The sequence below is a fragment of the Meleagris gallopavo genome, chromosome 19 (genome assembly GCF_905368555.1).
Source record: "Meleagris gallopavo chromosome 19, MGAL_WU_HG_1.1, whole genome shotgun sequence".
Lineage (NCBI taxonomy): Eukaryota > Metazoa > Chordata > Aves > Galliformes > Phasianidae > Meleagris > Meleagris gallopavo.
Window position 1 is genome coordinate 5,051,881 of NC_139422.1, and position 21,590 is coordinate 5,073,470.

Here is a 21,590-nt window from a genome sequence, read left to right on the forward strand (position 1 = left end):
GAGACGGAGAGGCGCCGCGCGATGACGTCGCGATGCGCGGTAACGAACACGCGGCCGCCATGTTGGGGAAGGGCGCGGAGGGGCCGTGGGCGGATCGGGGCGAGGGCCGGGGCTTCGGCCGCGTTCTGCGGGCGGGCTGCGGGCGCGGCGGGGTGGGGCCGGCGTGGCGTTTGCAACGAGGGTTTCCCCTTTCCCTTTTCCCCGTTGCCGCTCTCGCGGGGCGGGCGGGGGCGCCAGGAGTTAAGATGGCGGCGGGCGGAGCGCCGTGCCGGCCGGTGGGCGCTCAGGCGGGAGCGCGGTGCTCGTGCCGGCCCAGTGCCCGTCTCCGTTCCTCGCTGTGGGGTTCTTGTGAGGGAGCCGCGGTATTGGCAGGGTGCAGCTCTGCCGTGTAGCTGAGGGAGCCGGGCCGCGCGGGAGCGGAGCGGGAAGCGGCTGCGTGCCGCCGGAACAACGCTTTCTCCCGTGCGGAGATGCGGCGGCGAGAAATTCCTTCCTTAACTGATGAAATAAATATTCAACTATGCTGTGCAAACAGTGCTCAATTTACGTCGTTAACCTTTTTCCGTTGCGGGCAGCAGGGCTGTGCGCTGTGCCGGCTGTTGCTGCGGGACAGGCGGCGCCACGAGCCTCCCGTGAGGAGTTGTGAGGGCTTAAAATAAAGGCTTGTCGTCCGTAAGGAGATCGCCTTCAGTCCCCGCTAACCGCTCTGATTGCTGTGATGGGCTGCAGTCTGTGGTGGGAGACCAACTGTTGTAGCTGTGATTATGCACAGCTAGGTGAAGGAGTGAAGCACGGTCTGTGACTTCAAACCGTGACACAGCCAATGTGAGGAGAAAAGTTGGTGGGGTTTTGTTCATGTGGTGGCTTTTTGTGGTGTTTTTTTTTGTTGTTGTTGTTGTTTGTTTTTGTTTGCTTGTGAAATAAGAATATACGGAACATCAAAAATACATCGACATGCTCTCAGCAAAGTGACTGCAACGTCAGTACCCATTCCCCCACAATAGCTACACATCTGTGCTGCTTTGAAGACGAGATGTAAGCAAACAGCTCCAGAAGATGACTCTGCTAACCACAGTGTGGTTTAACTCTTTATTGCACTGTCTGATTTGCCGGAGCTATAATGTGGAACGGTATTTCAGTGAATCTTATCTTGCTTTTTCCTTCTGGCCTGGCAGTGTCAGACATGTAGGTATTCTGATGTCTCGCAGCGCTGGAAATAGGGTGAAAGCACGGATGTCGAGGGAGGGTTCCTACCTGCCCCGGGCTATGAGAGCTCTCTAAAGTGGCTGGAACTAACACAGCGCTGATCTGTACTTTCTCTTCTTTGTGTTGCATGAGATAAAGTATCAGCGAGTTGTCACTTTTGGGTAATGAGGTAAATCAGCATGAGAAAAGAGGAATAAGACAAGACGAAGTGAAAACTGGGAAGAAACGCTCGGGGAGAAAGTAGCAGGGACAAAAAAAAAAAAAAAGGCATGCATGGTTTGTTGTATAACTTCTATAACTTTGTGCAAACCAAATATTTTCTGCTACATTTCAGTACAAATTCACCCACTAGTGGGTGCAGCAGCCGCTCTCTGCATGCAATAAATGAAACAATTGAGCTCCGTTGAGGCTCCAGATAGCGGAAACGGCAGACGACCCAAAAAAGAGAGACGGTTGAGCCTTCCCCTTTTACCTTTTCCCCATTCCCTCCACCCCAAACAGATGCAAGTGAGGACGAAGAAAACAACACACGTAGCTCAAACAAGAAGAGAGTGCCATGAGAAGGATCTTTTGGCGCTTAGACTGGCAGCAAAAAGCTTAAATAGGAGAAAAACGTTGCCTTTTGCTGCTGGATGTGTTCTGTACAGAGAACATAACTCCTTGTGCATTGTCATGTATTAAAAAAAAAAAATTCCAAAGAACAAAAATAATAGCAAAGGCTTGTACCAAAGAAACATACCACTCCATAGAGCGGTTGTCTCCCCAGGCAATATAACCATTAGCCCTAATTCTGTTTCCCTAATTGCTCACTACTGGGTTGCATAGCATTCAAGTTTGGTTTGGTTGAAGTCTGGGTACTTGCCTATATTGCCTCTGAATGCATAGATGTTAAACGGGATTTATGCTGTTATTTCTTGCTTGGCATCCAGGTACAGACAATACCTGATCAGTTACGTCCATACAATTGTTTTAGAACTAGGCCTTGAGGTCGTTTGCATTAGAGTGAGGTTGTTTGCTCTGTGATGTAGAGGGTAGTGTCAGTGAGGCCCTGAGGTTTGCATTAAATGGCAGTATCACTGGAGAAAAATAATCAGGACCATACAAACGTGAAGGCAAGAAGACAAATAAGCAGGTATGACCCAAAAGGGAAATGACTGGAATGCCCTGACATCTGTAGCATTATTTGAAAGGACACTCTTTTAGGTTCACCGATAGCTTGGTGTACCACAGTCTGTAAAGTTTTCAACAACAGTTGCATCCTATTGCACTTCTGTAGATGGTGATCGTGGAGTTCAAATGCAAGACCAGTACATAATGAACCAGCTGAAATCTGTTTATCTGCAGTGTTACCAGTGATACTCCTCATCTTGTACTCCAAAAACATCACAAACATCTTCTTTTACCCTTGAGGTAGTGAGGTATCAGAACTGGTTGTTGTTGTTGTTGTTGTTTTAACAATGGGCATTTGAAGTGTAAGTGTTGTAAGTTACACCATGCTGAAAATGTATGGCAGAAGGAAAAATAGGACCCGAGCCCCTAAATGAGATCGCTATTTCAAATGTATCTGATAGATACTTTGTAGATGCATTACTTATGTACAGATCTTATTTCTTTTTTGTTAGAAATCTGTGAATTAAAAACAAAGGTGTCCAGACATTCACTAAACCTGATGGAAGGTCAGGTGACCACAGCTGTGCTGCATTCAGATGTTCAGCAGCTTAACGAGGCCTCAGGTCCTTGTGCGGATTCCAAGTGTGTAACCTCAGGCTGTGTGAGTCTTCCAGCCATTGCTTCTTTGGATTCGTTTATATAGGGCTTATACATTTTTCTTCAACTTCTGACCTCATTTTTCCCCCTCCCTTTGCCCAAATTCCCTCTGCAAATGTGATCCCATTTGCTTTGAAAATCATACTTGAAATTTTGGCAGAAAATATCTCATTTCTGAAGTTCTGTTGCACATACATGCATTATATGTTATAAAAATAATCCATCGCCATTAGTCATAGATCTGCTAGGGTCTGTAGAATTAGAATGGGGGGAAGGGGTCCCTTTTAAACCTTATTATAGATAGGATTTCTTTCACAGTACAGGTATTGCATATCCCATAGCTATTCCCACATCTATAATAAGAGACTTTAGTCCAACATGGCACAAATGGAAAGGAGCATAGGGAAAGCTTGCTTTGTTGCAGGTGGCAGCAAGCTGCCACCACAGGAGTGTGAAGACTCCATGCAAGCAGATTCTGAAAGGCAAAGAAGAGCTGGCACAGGGCCAGAAGCCATGGCATATCGAAAGGCATCCATGAAAGGCTTGGGATCCAAATTCCTGGCTGTCGTGGTGCTCCGAGCACAGTGGCAGCTGGGAGCTTCTGCTTTGGACACAGGCAAGATACTGTCAGCAGTGTGATTGGCAGCAGCTCCCTCCTTTTAGACACAGCATCCCCTCATTCCTGCTGAGCTTATATCAGCATGCCCACCATCTAATCTCAGAAATAAATGTACAATCTGGCATCCCTCCCTTAAAAGGTAGCTGACCCATTGCAGCGCTGACAGAATGGAAGAAAACACTGAGATCTATTAAATTAATTCCGTATCATCATATGTGACTATTATTTATCTGTTCTGTGTATCAATTTATCAACTCATACTATGTTTGCAGTATTTCAAGCAGCTGTTCAAATTTGAATTGGTCTTATATAAAGCACCTGAATATCTTGAAAAGCACTGCAGGTAGGTATTATTTGTCTGAGGACTGGCTATCCCTTGCAGATGAGCTGTTTCTAAAAGGCCATTCTGAAATAGGTAGTTACATTCTACCGAGTTCTATCAAATTTATATTTAAGTAAAGCAAGCACAGTTTGTGTGATAGTTCTTGAATGCACTTCAGAAAGCCAGATATTTAATTTCAAGCATAGGTTGCTCTGAAAGTAATGCCTCCTATTTATTATTATTATTATCATTATTTACTATATTTATTTTATACGTATATTATATTATGCCTTCATGGAAACTACAACAGATACAAAAAGTACAATAACACGAGTTGATAAAGCAAATTCTCAGCTACAAAACACCATCTTTCTACATAGTCACCATTAGCTGTGCATTTTTGCCAGCGATGAGCAAGAGCCTGCATGCCAAGCTCATACAAAGTGCATCAGCAGAGGTTCCTCAGTGTCAGTGTTGCCACTGCTGAAATGCACCACGCCAACAACCACCCCTCAATGTGCCGACTCCAAGTTGTTCTCTATCGGCATTCACCAAGCATTGGGAATGTCAGTGGGTGCCATTTTTTCTGCACGGAGGAATTCAGTTCTAACCCTTTACTCCAAACACACCTCCATGTCAGACACAGTTCTATCAGGCTGCCATTCTAATGCCATCTTTCACAGGGCAACAAAATGGAGTGGATTATTGGCAAAAAGGTTCAGCCTCTACTGCCATACCACCAACATCTGCCTCTGACATTGTGGGCCAACATCATAAAATAGGAGGCATTACTTTTGGAGCATCCCTTGTACTTTTGTTTATTAAATATAATTTATGTGAACAGTGAGTGATCAATACATTATAGCTTTACTGAGACGTCAGTATGTGATCCAAGAGTGCAGAATAAAACTGTTTTCCTGATAATGCCAGCAAATACAGCAGAAAGGACAGTTGCATTTTGTTAATATAAACTTTACCTCCATTTAAAGAGTTTGCATATTGTCAGTTTAGCTGGAACAGCAAAATCATCTTACACCTGGTGCTACAGCCAATTCTGAACTGGTGATTAAGAATATCCCATTATGATTACTCTGTTAGCCCACACATAGCAAGGAGCCCAAAGGCTCTAATGACCAGGTTTCTTATCTTCTCTAAAAGATTGCTTCTTTATATCCTTTAGGAGACTGAATGATACGGGGATGTAACGTACATCCCTATACAAACATAGATGGTTTGTTTAGCTTTTTTGTTAGTGTTCATGTAGGGTTCTGATCCTGGTCTAACTTAAAGGAAAAAGAAGAGCAAGAACATGACAAAGCAGAGCCCCAAAAGGCATGAATGTGGCTCTCTGTGGAAAAGCGTGAAAACAATTGTACCCATTACATGCTGGGTTTGGAACTCTGTGCAGCCTAAGCCTATTGAAATATATATTTGTAAGCAGGAGTGGTGGGGAGGGAGGATGCATCGGAATGAGGCCTGGAGCTGAAATGCTGTCATAAAGGCAGTAGGAGGAGAGAAGGCTATAAACTGGCTGCCATCCTCACATTGAAAAAGGTCTGGAAACATCTTAATGTCAAATGTCACACCTTCCGTTCCTGTTTTTCTTTTGTCCTTAGTTTCCCATTTAAGCAATTCAAACTTCTCCTATTTATGTTACCGATCTATGGAAGCTGGGTTATCTGAAAGCTTTTTGATTTTGCTCTATCCTATCCTGACAAACTTCTGCTCATTCAACCTTTATATATTTTACTTTTAATAACCAATACGACTGCATTAGTACTAAAAAAAGAAAAGAAAAGAAAAAAAAAAAAAGAATCCCACACAACAGATTTCTCAGCATCACCAAGGCCTGAGAGAACTTGCTGCAGTGACAGGAGGCAATTTATAAGGAATTAACTCTGACAGTCACTTTATACAGCTGATTTTCAAAGATCTGGGCACTAAAGAAGTGTTAATGAGGGTACTGAGGCTTCATAATTAATTATACTAGCATCTCTTTGTTGCTCTCTAGAACAATAGTGCCTGGTTGACATTTCAATGGGAATCTGGTAGTATTCTTTGTTATTATTATCCAGGAGTACAGTTATACCTTAGCTCCCAGAGGGCAATGTTGCATGTAAATGCCTCTGTGAATTGCAAGAGTCTTTGGATCTCAGTAAAAGCCCTTGAAGGAGACCCTGCTGGATACTGAATGGATGTCAGTAAAATTTCTCTAGTCTGGAGTCTCTCTTCAGATATGGACTCTCCTCCCCTTTCATTTCTCCCTTCCCCCTTCCTTTCCACTGTGCCGGTCCTTCTCACAAGGCTTAAGAACAGCACTTTCTGAATCTTTAGTTCCAAACCTTTAAAGGAAGGAATACTGACCTGAACGAAACAGTGAACAGAGAATAGAACAGTCCTCAGAAAATAGGGAATATTTTTCACACGCTTGAGTTTTCATTGCAATAAAACCAGCACTGCCAGAAGGAATCCCAGAAGTGGTGAGTCAGATAATAGATATACGGCTGTGGTGGGAGGGAAATGGTCTCTACTTTGTTTTACACCCTCCTCAGCTTTCTTTGTAAAGGCAGATGAAATTATTTTCCAGTCATGCCACTGCAAAAGCAAACACAGAGTTTAAAGGTTATTTGCTTTGTGTGTTTTTGAGTCGTTATTTTTGAATCCAAAAGGGGAAGGATGACTTTTTGGCAATGATGTCAAATTCTACTCTGAAAGCTTTTACTGTATTACCTGAACTTCTCTTATTTTGTACATTAATAGCCCACTTGCTTGTGTTAATTTAAACAAAACTAACAACAGTGTTTTTTTCACACCAGCTGAACCACAGCCTTGCCATGCTAAGGGCACGCTTTGACAAACGCATCTTCTAAGTCAGTGAGATCGATGCAACCTGTTCCTCACCCTTTCCCCATTCATTCCTGCCATTATGCGACCTTGTCTCTTGTGGCATTCCTTGTGCATCTGCAGCAGGGAGCAGATCAGAGTATATAGTGGTCTGAGTTAAAAATAAATGTTTTTCTGAGAACTATTTTTTAATTGAAATCAGGTTCCCGATTCAGTTTAACATGAGGCTGCACAAAAAACAGCACTGGCACAATCCAAGGCCAGCACGATGGGGAAGAGAAGAGGAATGTTGGGGGGGGGGAGGAGGGGAGAAGAGGGAATGCATAAGCAGGATATTCTAGCAGAAAAATGAGTTAAACAACATCCTCAAAGATTTCAGATCCTTCCAAGCCAGAGCCACCTCTGTGCTTTGTGTTCAGACAGCACCTTGCGCAAAGGGATGGCAGTCACAGAACTCTCAGGATTCTCGGAGCCATTGTAATACCAACAAATCATAAACGTTCCTACAGACTGACACAATTAACCAAATTCCACTTGCAGATCTTCATTGTTGGCAACTTGAGCAGCATTTTATGTAGCTGAAGCTGAAGCCTAGCTCTATTCCTACATTCTGGCTCTGGCTCTAATGAGGGATAACTGAATAGCCGGCATTTAGTTAATCAATACAAGAATTACTTTTCTCACAGAGTTTTTATATTTAGCTAGATTCTTTTATGAGTTTTGACATTCTCAGATGAAAAGAATAATGCGTGCAATGCATTGTTATAGCAAAAACTGTGTATGACATCTCTACGCATTTTCCTCCTTTTTGTTTCACCTCCTCTGTCACTGCACTCCTACAGAAAGCTCAAGATGTGCTGCGAATGTCTGAAATAACGCCAACTTGAGACGGAAGGATTGTAAATAACATACTCACTCTTCACTGAGTGATATTCTGTGTATTTGTTTTAATCTGATATTTCCTGGATAGGAACAGAGGTTACTTCCCCTGGGAGTTCAAGTATCGATAGCGCTCTCTGTAACAGGGGAAGTCCTTCATGATTCTCACAAAACAGCTGCTCCTGGGTAGCAAGACAATGGATGGAATACAGGGTGTAAAGTTGTGGTCTTTATGGCTTTTCCTAAGGGGCCAAATCTTGAAGTAATTCAACTTGGTTTAGGATTCACCAAGAATTTTCCTTGCACAGGACTGAGGAGGTGGTAAATATGAGTTTTGAGAATTGGCCATAAAGTACTGGAAAGCAAATGTTTATGGATTCTGCTTGTGGAAAAGGCGCGTGCTTCTTAACTTCCCCATGAGTGGAAAAGTGAGATGATTATTTGAAGCTCTCTGAAGGAGAACTTCAGAAGAACAAAGTATAGTTTTGTGGTTCCTCAACACTGCTGCATCCCTACTTAGATATGCTAAACCTTTGATTCAGCTTTCATACAAGTTTAATGGTTGGCAACCCTGCCCACAGCAGGGGGTTGGAACTAGATGATCTTTGAGGTTCCCTTCCAACCCATGCCATTCTATGATTTGAGTACTTTTGATCCAGACCTACTGTGTCTACTTAGAAGGACTCTATCCAGTCCTGGATCTTCTGCCCCAGCTACAAGGAAATTAGTCTTTCCCTGGACAGAGCAGAAAGCAAAGGCAAATAGCTACTTCCCCTGTTTATCATTTCGGGGCCTTCTACACTAAAACATAGCCGGCACAGCTATTTCAGAGTAACTCCTAGTATTAATATTGCAGTATTTCAGTCTGAAAGTGTCCCTGTTAGTGACTGATCATTCTACCTAGGAATACCTTCTGTGAGTGGTCAGTTTGTCCAACAACTTCTGTTCACAGCTTTTATTACACAGGAGTGTATGTAGTAAAAGAGCCTCAAACACCAAACCATCCGCAACAGGTATTAATTAACAATCAGGTTATTTCAAATAAATACAAAGTTTTTCAGACATTTTCTGTGAAACCATTCTAGCCATAGTGAGCTTGGCTGAAGGCTCCCCAGCCTCAGCACAGAATGGATTGGCACTAATTCTGTCCTGCAGAACTAGTAATTGAGTATCCCTAATGAAAGGGTTTGAAGATCTACAGGTATGAATGCATGGGGGAAATCTGTCTCTTTGGACAGGGGCTCTTAATTTCACAATTCCAAATGTAACTTTAAGAGAATCTTCCAATAAGCATTTTTCCCTTATAGTCTGGAAGGAACAGATTGTTTCAGCTCCCTGCACTACTACAGCTCTTCACCTTATGTGAAAGAAAGAAAGAAAACGTTCATAAGCACTCACAGGTCTGAAGAGCCTACATCTCATGTTCAGAAGTGTCTTAGGTTTCATTGACTTCGAATTTTTATTTTATTTTTACTTTTTATATATGTATATATTTTGGCTGCTTTTTTGTCTCTAGTATCTGGGAATGAGAAAAAGTGTTAATGACCATCCAGCTCTTCCTAGATTATAGATGAGCACCTTGGTAAGTTAAAAACGTTGGCATAGGAAAGAATAAAAATCAAGTTTAGTGACTACATCTAATGGGAACTTGGCCAAAAATTAAGGGGAAAAAAAACTCCCAACAGAATCATTGGATTTGTTCAATTATATAATATTACTCACTGTGTTGTCTGTGCTACTGAAGCACCATTCTGCTTCAAAGGCAGTATTTAATCCAGCAATATTTTCATCTGAGGGTTCTGACTGCAACAACTGTCAGGACACGTGGAAGATTCTTCCATCATTATCTAACCACTCAGTGCTAATGTGAGCGCAGGCTGGGAAGGTCTGTGTCTAGTGGAGATGAATAAACAGTTGGAGGGGAGGTATTTGACTGCTTAATGCATGTGCCAAACTGTCTTTCCAGGGTCATGGAGACTCAGCAATTCCTGGGGGCTGTCAAACTGATTACACGCAGCAAACCAGCCGGTGTGCCTCTGCCTGCTGCTTAGAGTAAGCACTGATATGTCAGTCAGACTTTACTATCGAGTACGAGCTTATGTGTGTTTCAAGTGTTGTTCAGCCTTCAACTCATTGGTGTATCAGTCATTTAGAAGCTTTCGTACACTCTAAAAAAATGTTGTCTTGCACTGCTAGGCGGATCTTTGTTCCAGATACAGATCGTGAGCCTGAAAGGTTTCTGTGGCAGACCAGGCTGCCAGCGTAGATGTACAGCTGTAAAACTTTTTGGTTGTATTTCAGCTGTGGTAAAACGATCCTTGTTTTCTATTTCCATACAGTAATTTCTGTGAGATTTTTCTGGATGGAGGGCTATAAAAATGTTAAATTGCTATTAATCACACTGACTTGCATGATTTTATGTATGCATGCCCATTCTGTATAGCAGGAATACTTAGTGGGAAATTTATTCTTCATTTTTTTACACATCATTACACTGTATTTGTGAGGATTTAGCACATTTTCTGGTTTCACTTGCCAAATCAAGGGTCCATGCTTAATAGGTACAGCTGGCGTTACAAAAACTAGGCATGGTTACCAATTATGCCTCTGTCTTGTAGTAATGCAGTAGTATTAGATGTAGTAATCTCTTCTCACTGGTGACAGGTGACAGGATGAGGGGAAACGGCTTCAAATTGCGCCAGGGTAAGTTTAGGTTGGATATCAGGAAAAACTTCTTTACAGAAAGGGTTGTTAAGCACTGAAATGGGCTCCCCAGGGAGGTGGTTGAGTCACCAGCCCTGGATGTGTTTAAAAACCATTTGGATGTGGTGCTCTGGGACATGATTTAGCAGAGGGTTGTTAGTTAGGGTAGTATGGTTAGGTCGTGGTTGGAGTCGATGATCTTTAAGGTCTTTTCCAACCCAAGAAATTCTCTGATTCTATGTTTCTGTATCTATCTGAGGAAAGAATACTGGAGATCTGAACTTCTGCATCAAAGAGAAGACTGTCTTTATGAATAGGCTTTGTTTATTCTGTTCTCAAGAACAACAATCAACTACCATTACACTCTATGTAAACTGTAAGGCCATTAATCATTATCAGGTGCTGCCAACACCCCCCAGATGTTCACATATACACAGAGGAAAACGAACACGAGTTTTCTTCACTTATCTGAGAGTCACTGCCACCCTGAAGGCTGTGAAGATCTAACTCCTTTACTTGACAACACTCATGCACTCAGCTGGAAAGATACCACAGACAGTCCAGTTTTGCAACTACAACCATACAACTTGAAGTTCAGAGAAGAGCAGGAACACAAACTGTAACACCAATGGAAAAAACCTTCTTGTGATATAGGCAGCAGAGCTACTTGGAAGGTGTGCTTCTTCAGGAAAAAGTGATACTTGTCTGTTATATTTGATGTAATATACATATATAGGAGAAGATGAGAGGAGGAGGACACCATATTCTCCAAATGCATTAACACATCTCCTATTTCACAGGATTGTAACTGTACATTCTACAATCAACAGTTATTCAAGGACTGAAACTGCCCTAGGTTTTAATTACGGATAATGAAAAACATCAGATAGCAGTGAAGGAAAGTGACTGAATATTTATCAATTACAAAAACAAGTTTTTCTAAATGGGATGTTTGTTTTTAGTGTTATCATGAATATTAAGCATAGTCTTATGTCTGAGCACCGCATGTAATTTCTGGAAAACCTTGTGTAACAGCAGATAACTCATGTAGCAAGGCTTTATATCACGTAGATGCCATTTTCCTTCCTTTTTCATGAAATTACATGGGCTTTAGGATCCCTACAAAGAGGAACAGTTTCAGACTGAGTTGAGAATTGTGCTGCTTGCTTTTTCACAAATACTTGGGTCATGTTCCTCCTGAGCATGTATGTTGATGAAGCAGGAACAAATCAGTTCAGCAGCAACAGCCACTAGGTGCTCTGCTCTCATCCTTCCTTCTTAACAACTACACTAACTCAGTGGCTTTGTTTTATTTCATTACGTCTCTATAAAGCAATGAAGGGAGTGCAGAGAAGGCATCATTCTGTGAGTTGCTGTCAAACTGTTTGAGCCAAGCCCCAGAAGTATGTAAGCACCTGTTGTTGGGAGACCTTTTATGAATTATACCCAAAAGTCAGATTGCAGCTGAACTGAAAGTGAGGTTCTCCTTTGAAAGGCAGACAAGACTAAAAGTAACTGGTCAGTTCGGGTGAACGGTATACATCAGCGGAACAGACAAATCACACTTCAGGAATACATACTGCTTTATGTGCAGAAGTAGTAGGGAGTAAGCATATGCTTTGATCATCACAGAACTGGCTTTCAATTATACAGCCTACATTTTCAAATTGTGGACCTTAGAAGACCGATTTATAGAACAGAATAACATATTAGAAGTGTTAAAAGGGAAGAAAGCAAACATACACAGTTGCACAGTGAAGAGATTAAAAGAAAACAGAAGAAAGAAAATCGTGCTGCGCACTTGAGCTTACCTTACCTTGTCTGGGTATGAAAACATCCATATTAATCAATCCTGGGAGATGCAGACAGCGTGAGAGAAACTTTGTTGCTGTGCTGGGCATCAGAAAGGCCTTGAGACCTCCCTCTAGGGGAGAAGTCGATCATCCTGCATTATTAAGTTGTGATGCTTCGTTGCTGCATCTAGCATAGGTGGCAGCTCCTCTCGTGTTTGCATGGGGAAGCACAGTGCAAACTGTCCTTGTGCCACAGCAGTTGTGGGTGGCAGCGGGAGCAGACACAGCTGGCAGGGAGTGACAGCAAGAAGCACAAAGGGAAAAAACCTTGGGATTTGGAAGCAACAGGTGTGAAGGGGAACTGAGATACTACTGTGGGGTCTCTGAGGAGGCAGGAGCTGATCCAGGCCTTGCTGGCTAAGTACATTGGAAGGGCAACTTGAGGAGGCGGCAAAGGAAAGGAAAAGAAAGGGAGGTAGGGAGAATGTGAGAATGTTGTGTGACTGGAAAGCAAACCACAAAGGGCAAGTTTCTACTTCATCAAAGCTGTGTCTGTTTCTTAGCTTGATCTGCATCATAATATTCATTTGTGAGTGATATGCTGCATTTTTGGTAGAAAAGAGTGGCTCAGCTGTTACTTTAAGAGCAAAACAGGGCTCACTGTAGCTAGGAGGCTGCGCTGAGCACAACAGGTGGAAAGGGACAAAAAGGGTTATTTAAAGGCTGCTTGCCCTGGTTGCAGTGGCAGGTGTGCTGGCAGGCGCCGGGGCTCAGTGACCTTCTAGGGCTGTGCTTCCACTCCAACGGAGTGGGCTGATGTGACTGACAGGGCCTCTGCGCCCTCGGAACGTAAGGTCTGAACTTCTGAGTCATATTCCAGCTGGAGGCGGCAGCGCAGAGGCAGCAGCCACATCCGAGGGCCCCATCCCTCAGGAGATGCCGGTGCCGGCAGGGCCACCCCAGACAGCGAGGCCGCTCGGGGCGGCTGCGTGTTAGGATCATCGATTCCAAACCCTCACACAGACATATTTCCCCCGCCGGACCTCCGCCAGCCCCTCGTGACGCCGGGATCGCCCCGCTACAGACGGCCGGTCCACACGGGGCGGGGGAGGCGCTCACGCTGAAGGTGCGCGTCCACGTGCGCCGGGTGACGGCAACGGCGGCGCGCACGCACGCGCATATCGCCCCCGGCCGCTCCTCACACGCACACCTGCGCGCGCCGCCGCCCTTCTCTCCCCAACCTCCGCCTCCCTCCCTCCTTCTCTTCTCCCGCCTCTCGCACCGTCCTCTGTGTCTCCGCGCCGAGCCCCGCCTCACCAGAGCGCCCGGCGCGGCCAATGGGCGCCCGGCATGGGGTGGTCGGCGGGGGCGGGGCGCGGGAGGAGCCTCTCTGCGGCTGCGCGCGTGCCGCCCGCGGCGGGAGGCGGTCTCGGCGCTTGCGCGCGGCGGCGCGCTCGTCCTCTCCAGAGGAGCGGAGCGGCGCGCGCCTGCGCCCTTCGCCGCCCGCCGCCCAGCGCCCGGGAGGGGGGCTCGGTGCGCCTGCGCGTCGCGGCCTACGTCCCCCCCGTGCCCCGGAGGGGGGGGTTGCTGCGCATGCGCTCCGCGCCGCCCGCCCCTCGCCAGCAGCAGCAGCAGGAGGAGGCGGAGGAGGAGGCGGCGGCGGCGATTCTGGCTGAGGGGAGCGCGAGGCAGTGCGAGCGCCGCTGCCGCCCGCTGTGATCCGGGAGCCCCAGTTCCGGGCGGAGGAGGCGGCGGAGGGCGGCAGAGCGGCGGCGGCGGCGGCGGCAGCACAGCGGCAGCAGGAGGAGTCTGCGCGCGGCCCCCCCTCCCTCAGCCCCGCTACAGCCCCCTCCCTCCCTGCGCGCTCCGCTCCGCACCGCCACCATGTCGGCGCCGGCGGCCAAAGTCAGTAAGAAGGAGCTCAACTCCAACCACGATGGGGCCGACGAGACCTCAGGTGAGGCCGCGCCGGGGGCGGGAAGGGAATGGCGGCGTCCGGCTCGCGCCGCGCCGCGCCGACCGCCATTTTCCCCGAGCGCACGGGCCGCGGCCGGGCCGGAGGCGGGAAGAGCGCGGGGCCGGCCGGGCGGATGTGCAGGCCCCGGCGGCGGCGGGAGGAGGCCATGTTAGCGCCCTTTTGTCTCCGCTCCCGGCCCGGCCTCCTTCCCCACGGGCGCGGGCGGGGCCGGGCGGGGGGCGCTGCGGCCTCGGCGGAGCGGCGGGACCCCCCCCGCTCTGCCGCTCTGCCCCCCCGCCCCCCCTCCCGGAGCGGCATCCGCGGAGCCTCATTGTGCTCCGCCGCCATGATGCTTGGCCGCCTCCCGCTCTCGGCGCCGCTCCGCCGCGTGGTGCCGCTCCGCCGCGCGGGGATGGAGCGCCGCCGCCGCGGGGCCACGCGGTGCCCGGCCGAGCGAACCGCCCGCGCCTCCCCACGTGCGATCGCGGCGGCTCCGCGCTTTTGAAAGGTCGCCGCCGCGCCGCGGGTTTCCTCCCGTTTGCCGCCGCCGGAGGAAGGGCGCAGCTCTCCTTCCTCCTCGCCCGCCGCACGCTGCGGTCACACACGTGCTCCCCGCGGCGCGACCGGGCCCTTTCGGGGAGAGCTGAACCGTGCGGGGAGCGCTGATCGCGCCGGCCCCTTCCCGCTGCCGCTCATTCATCCCCGGGCGCGATGGGCGAGCGGGCGGCCTTTAACCGAGAGCTTCGCCGGACGCGTCCGAGGGAACGTAGCGATAGGAAATACCCGACGGAGCGTGACCTCGGAGTTCTGTCCTTGTAACTGACCCATCCCGCGCGCTTTTTGGTTTTTAGAAGGCAGCGCGTTCCTGGCTGGGCTGTTTCCATTGATATTCCTGTCTCTTCCAAATCGCTCAATGCGTGTTCTTTGAAATCTGTTGGTCTTAAGCTTGCAACTTCGTAGTGAAATTGTTAGTGATCTCTCCCGATTTGCTTACTATCCACACTGATTTGTAAAACCACCTAGAGGAACTGGAGCTGTGGTTTTTGGAGGTAAACTTGTAAGCAGTCCCATTTCTGTGAACTTTTCAGCACTTCAGCCACACTTTGCCATAAAGTAGGTGAAACTCGAAGGGCTGGTAGTGCTGAAGACACTAAATAGAAATGCCTGTATTTCTGCAGTAGGTCACTGGGAAAGGTCTTAGGAGAAAACGTCAAGTGATTCCTCAGGTTCAAGCATTGAAGGATTTTGATGCATTTTCATTTATTTTTCAGAAAAAGAGCAACAGGAAGCAATTGAACACATTGATGAAGTACAGAATGAAATAGACAGGTAAACATTACAAAGCTTTCATTTTTCTTTAGCGGAAAGTAAGAGATTGCCAAAAATAAAAAAGTTCAGAGAAGTGCTTGGCAGTGGTTCTCAGTCCCTCCAGCTTCCCCCATGGGGTATGTTGTGTTCTGACCTGACCAGCTTTAAGAATTATTTGTGTGTGACCAAAATTTTGAATAAGTACATCCATTTCTTGTTTAACAGTTTTTAAACTGGTAATACAGAACTTGAGCTTGTATTTTTAAACTCACTGTGATAGTTAAGAGCTTTATTACTTAATGATTTTCCATGCTGACGCATGTGCCGTTTTGCAAAAGTGTTCTCATGCTTTCAAGCATTGAAGTTGAAAAGATAGCTTTATTGTAAATATTTTCATTATACATGTGTGTGTCCGTAGAGTAACAGGTAGAAAAGTTCACTGACAATTTAATTTTCCCAGATAGTGCGTGCTCTGTCAGTATTTGGGTCTCATCTGCATGCACATTACTCTGCTATGCATGCAGGTGAGAAGTGAGGCTCAAGCTGTGGTTTCAGGGCTCTGTTTTTTAGAAAGCCAATTAAGTGTTCTGTCTTATGGCTTTACTGATGTGGGGTACAAAGTTGCTTTGCTGTAGTCATGCTTACCTGCCCCGGAATTATACAGGGTGGGTAATAGTGTTATGCACTACACATCAACAGGTGTCTTGCAAACAAAACATGTAAGATGTTGAATACTACTTTGCATTGCATCAGTAAGGGTCTGCCCCTCATGTAATGCTGCAAAGCATAAAATACACTTAGAACACTTCATTAAGATGTGTGTGTTTGCTTGGTAGGGTGTTTCTTGCCAGTGGTTACAGCTTTGAGCCTCTGTTTTATGTTTGAACTCCTGACTACTATAATTAAATTCATTCAGTTTGCAACTAACTACTGCTGGTACATCTTCAAGTTTTCTCTCTTGAGGTTAGCATGGCTCTTTCTATTTCAGACTGAATGAACAAGCCAGTGAGGAAATTTTGAAAGTAGAACAGAAATACAACAAACTCCGCCAACCATTCTTCCAGAAGAGGTCAGAATTGATCGCCAAAATCCCAAATTTCTGGGTAACAACATTTGTCAACCACCCGCAAGGTATATTGCTAATAGCCCTCTGTTTCCGTACATTCAATGCTTCCTTGCTTATAATGTGAGGCTCTTGCAGTTCTGAGTGTTTTCTAGGAATGTTACTAGGCGTACACTTCCACAGAAGCCTGCTTCAAATGCAAACACTGCCTTTTGTCACAGGGTACATTTTATAAGCTTTTTGGCTCTTGCATTTGTTGACCATAGGAACATTTTGATCACTAGAATTCCATGGCAATTTTCTTCCTGTATTTTAGATGACAAGTTTCACACTTTCCACAAATGATCAGCCCCTTGAAAGAAAACAGAGCTGCTAGTAGTCTGTTTTCTGGCTTCTGTCTTAAAAAATGGGCCAAGAATTTGGCTCAAATGTGTTGCTTTTCAGATCGTATGCAGTGTAAATCGCCTATATTTCATGTCCATGACATAAGTTTAACAGCTTGTTAACTTGAAATTCCTAATTCTACTTCAGTATCTGCACTGCTGGGAGAAGAAGACGAAGAGGCACTGCATTATTTGACCAGAGTTGAGGTGACAGAATTTGAAGACATCAAATCAGGTTACAGAATAGATTTTGTAAGTACTTGGAATATTCCTTTGCTTGTGACTTTGCTTTTTTGAGTGCAGTTGTGTATGGGCTTGTAGTTTGTAACTTAGTCTTTTCAGTTGTCTATTTAGTACCAGATTTGACTTGGCGCGTATATGATTACTTTCTGTGAGTTCTAACTTTTTGCTTTCAACTCTGCAGTATTTTGATGAGAATCCATACTTTGAAAATAAAGTTCTCTCCAAAGAGTTTCACCTGAATGAAAGCGGAGACCCATCTTCAAAATCAACTGAGATCAAATGGAAATCTGGAAAGGTGTGTCTCTGTGTATCTGGGAGAGGCAATTGCTGCTGTATGTGATACCATCATTTTCATTTGTGTTCCTTTCTTTTTTTTCATAATTGCAGCTGTCTCTTCCCCTTTCCGCCCCTTTCCCTCTTTTCTGTATGTGCAGTTCATGTTTTGCAACACTTACATAATTTATTCTCTATTCTGTACAATAGCTCAACTTAGCTACTGTGCAGAAATTACAGTTTTAGTATGAAGTAGCTGGATGGTCTTTAAAATATACCACAAAATCGATGTGAATTTTAGTATTGTTCTTCATTTAAATAATACAAGCTTATAAATGTTACAATTCTATTAAGAAAACAGATATTAGAAGTTTTGAGTTATCTTATAACCCAAGAAAGAATGGGTTAAATACAGGATAGTTGCGTTGTTTTCAAACTTAGGAATCAGGTTGTTGCAAACTTAGGAAAGTTCTGGGCTGATGTGGTGGATGTATGTTCTTGTGGCCATACGTTGTAGCGGTGTGTGCATTTTTATTTGCTTACCACAGAGAATGTCCTGAAGACTTCAAAGCAGAGCATGTTAAGATAAGAACACCAGGCAGGCTTTCATCTCAATATTAAGTTAAAGACAGAGCTTAGAAGTGTGGAGACTGACCATTTTTAAACTGTGTGTTTATGTGGTAGTTGTAGCATTGAGCTACAATCACAAACTCTGGAGTAGTATTAAGCTGCTTTAAGTTTGGCATTTCAGTAAACAGTTGTTTACTTCCCATGACAGGGAGGCATAAAGGAAGTGCAAGTTTTTGTGTATCCACAGTCTGTCAGTGGAAGTCATTAGAAGAAGTAGGCTTACTGCTGAGTGGTACCTTTTGTTTTGAATCTTTAAGATTCCAAACGTTTATTTTAAGATTTTTCCCTGTAAGATGGAATAAATGACATGTTTTGGTTGTTTAGAGAAGTATGTTTCTAAATGGTCCTCACGTTTTACTTTTTTTTTGGAGAGCGGGCGGGGGTGGGAGGGGAACACAGGCAAAAAAGTGTTTAAAAAATGAAAAGTATTTAGAGAACTTCTTAATTCTGTTTTCAGGATCTGACAAAACGTTCAAGCCAGACACAGAACAAAGCCAGTAGGAAGAGGCAGCATGAAGAGCCAGAAAGTTTCTTTACCTGGTTCACTGACCACTCTGATGCAGGTGCTGATGAGCTAGGAGAGGTCATCAAGGATGACATCTGGCCAAATCCATTGCAGTACTACTTGGTAAGAATAGCACTGTGCTGTTATCCGTACCCGCAGAAGCGCTGCGCAGGTAAAAGTGAATTTGATCATTGTAGTTATTGTATTGTCTTTAAGGTTCCTGATATGGATGATGAAGAAGGGGAGGGAGAGGAAGACGATGATGATGATGAAGAGGAAGAAGGATTGGAGGATATTGATGAAGAAGGAGATGAAGATGAGGGAGAAGAAGATGAAGATGATGATGAGGGAGAGGAAGGAGAGGTGAGCGCTCAAACTTAACCTGTTCCCTCTCTCATCTATAGGAATCAAATCAGTTTAATAGAGGGAATTTGTGAGAATATTGAGCCATTGGAATAAAGGTAGTTTTCTGTACAGTCATTGACAGTTTTAGAAGGAGAGAAGCAGAACTATTACTGCTTTAACTTACAGTATTTCAGTGTAGTGGTAAGCACGTTTGTGTATCTGAGTGTGCAAATGACCTAGTTTGAGTAAACGTGCAAGGAAAGTGCTCTAGATGAATTAGGATATTAGTATCTGCTCTAGCTTAATAAAATCATTAATTAGTGAGCGTTATAGCAAAACTTTACTTGTAAATAGCTTTGATGCATCCAGTTCTGTGATTCTCCTGCCTTTTGGTACATTTTGGCTTATTGGCATTTTAGCTAAGACTCTTTGTTGAGTTCAGGAATTAAGTTTTGCTTAGTAGCAAGTGGGGTTCTGGAGACAGCACTCAGGGCATTGGGAAGTTGAAACTGAGTGTTTGTTTCTGGTTACTGAGGCAGGAGGACCATTGTAGGTACCAGGCACTCTATGCTGAGTAATGGGCTGTAACCTAGAATATTAGCATCTGAAAGTTGAAGAATTTTGCTCTTCTGATTTGAAAAGGAAGCACAAAAGAAAAAGAATGAATCCTCTTTCTAAATGATGAATGTTAGTGATTCTAAGTCAGGGTAACGCTTTCAAAACTGTTTTTTCAATGGGACATACAGTACTGACTGACTGCTCTGTGGCTGCATAACTCATGATAAGTGTCACTTAGTGAAAAAGGACAGATGATCACAGTGCTCTGAGTAACACTGTAGGACTGTAGTCTCTAGGGTAGCAAAACATTCTAGTTACTGCATTTGAAAGTTTGTGCTATCTGGTGTTTAGTGATCAGACTTTTTTAATTGTTGTTTATCTTTCAACAGGAGGATGAAGGAGAAGATGACTAATTGAACACTGATGGATTCCAAATTCCCTTTTTACCTTTTTAATTTTTCTCCAGTCCCTGGGAGCAAGTTGCTGTCTTTTTTTTCTTGTGCTCAGTCTCCTTGTTCTCTTGAGGTCTCTTTTTCTCTCCTCTACACCATGGTTCACAATTTAATTTGGGGAAAATACCTTGAGCAGAATACAGTGGAAAAGAATCTACCGGTTTCTGTTTCAAGTTCATTTTTATCCCTTTCTGTCTCAAAACAAAAACTGTTTATGGAATCAACACACCATATTCTGTGGGAAAAAAGAAAACCTTCTGCTCCCTTCACTCTGCTGGAAGCTGAAGAGTGCTAGGCCCCTGTGTAGTAGTGCATAGAATCTAGCTTTTTTCCTTCTTTCTCTGTATATTGGGCTCAGAGATTACACTGTGTCTCTATGTGAATATGGACAGTTAGCATTTACCAACATGTATCTGTCTACTTTCTCTTGTTTAAAAAAAAAAGAAAAAGCTAAAAAAAAAAAAATGGGGTTATAGAAGGTCAGCCTGGGGTGGGTTTCAGATGTGTGGGTGGGGTAAGTGGGCATTTTGACAACATGGCTTCTTCTCCTTTGGCATGTTTAATTGTGATGTTTAACAAACATCCTTGCAGTTTAAGATGACACTTTTAAAATAAAATCTTCTCCTAATGATGACTTTGAGCCCTGCCACTTGATGGAGAATCAGCAGAACCTGTAGGATCTTATTTGGAATTGACATTCTCTATTGTAATTTTGTTCTTGTTTATTTTTAAATTCTTTTTTTTTTTTTTTTTTTTTTTTGTTTCACTGGAAAGGAAAGAAAGATGCTCAGTTTTAAACGTTAAAGTGTACAAGTTGCTTTGTTACAATAAAACTAAATGTGTACACAAAGGGACTGGTTGGTCTTCACTGAAAGAAACAGTTGTAATATTCTGTTTTGGACTTGCACATAGTTTCTTGGCATTTTTGGGGGCATTTGGTCAGTATTTATGTAGTGCAGTGCAACCTTGTGGTTCTGTGGACTGATGATCAGTTCATTTAGGTTCCATTATTTCAGTACTTGGAAAGTGCTTCATCTGGCAGGTCCTGCTGTGTGCTCCATTGCTTGAATTATGTGACAGTCGTGAGACGAGGCTGTAGTGCCTATGCCTGGATGAAGATAAAGCGTATATTCATGTTCTGCAAAAAGAAAAGCCACTTGACTCAGCTGTTTTAGTACTAACTTGGGGTACTCTACCTCAAGGAAATCAGTTTGCATGAGAAGACCATGCAAACTCAGAATAAAAAGATGGGATGGGCTCTAGTAAGACTTTCTGTGGTTCTGGAATTCTGTTCAGGTGAAAAGGAATATTCAGTGCAAGCAAACTTTTGGGGTTATTTCAATTAGCAAGATTCTTTGAAGCTTTTGTATAAAGAAGCTGCTACTTACTGCTTTCTCTCCTTGGTAGCAGTGTGTAAATATGCTTTAGATATACTTTTTTTTTTTTTTTTTTTTCCTCCCTCCATGTTAAGAGACTTTGAATAGCTTGTAATGATTTCACATAGAGGTTGTTGGTATTTCACAAAGTGTAATGAAAGTTGTTTTAACATGCTGTGCTTTTGAAATATTTAAAAGATTGTATTAGCTAATCTCAAATTCAAACAGCTAGTTCTCTTTGGATGTGTAGAGAAGACTGTCTTCTGGGAAGACTTGCTCTTATATTCTCTGATTCCTTTTCCTCACAGAATTTGCTGTAATCAAATTCTGCTTTTTTTTCTTTTTTAATGCTTAAGAATACACT

At 44.3% G+C, this 21,590-nt stretch overlaps 1 protein-coding gene across 2 annotated transcripts; it reads left to right on the plus strand.

Moving 5' to 3' along the window:
- The first annotated feature begins 17 nt into the window (after positions 1–17).
- SET (SET nuclear proto-oncogene) lies at positions 18–20,700 on the plus strand. Of its 2 annotated transcripts, none has more exons than XM_085239585.1 (8): positions 18–39; positions 15,362–15,419; positions 16,387–16,529; positions 16,993–17,096; positions 17,269–17,382; positions 18,448–18,618; positions 18,712–18,858; positions 19,788–20,700. In XM_085239585.1, exons 1-8 carry the CDS (start codon positions 33–35, stop codon positions 19,809–19,811), a joined length of 768 nt encoding a protein of 255 aa, XP_085095711.1. In that variant the 5' UTR covers positions 18–32; the 3' UTR covers positions 19,812–20,700. The 2 variants fall into 2 exon arrangements, with proteins under 2 accessions (XP_085095711.1, XP_085095710.1); XM_085239584.1 differs by lacking the exon at positions 18–39 and adding an exon at positions 13,706–14,090.
- The last annotated feature ends 890 nt before the right edge of the window (positions 20,701–21,590 follow it).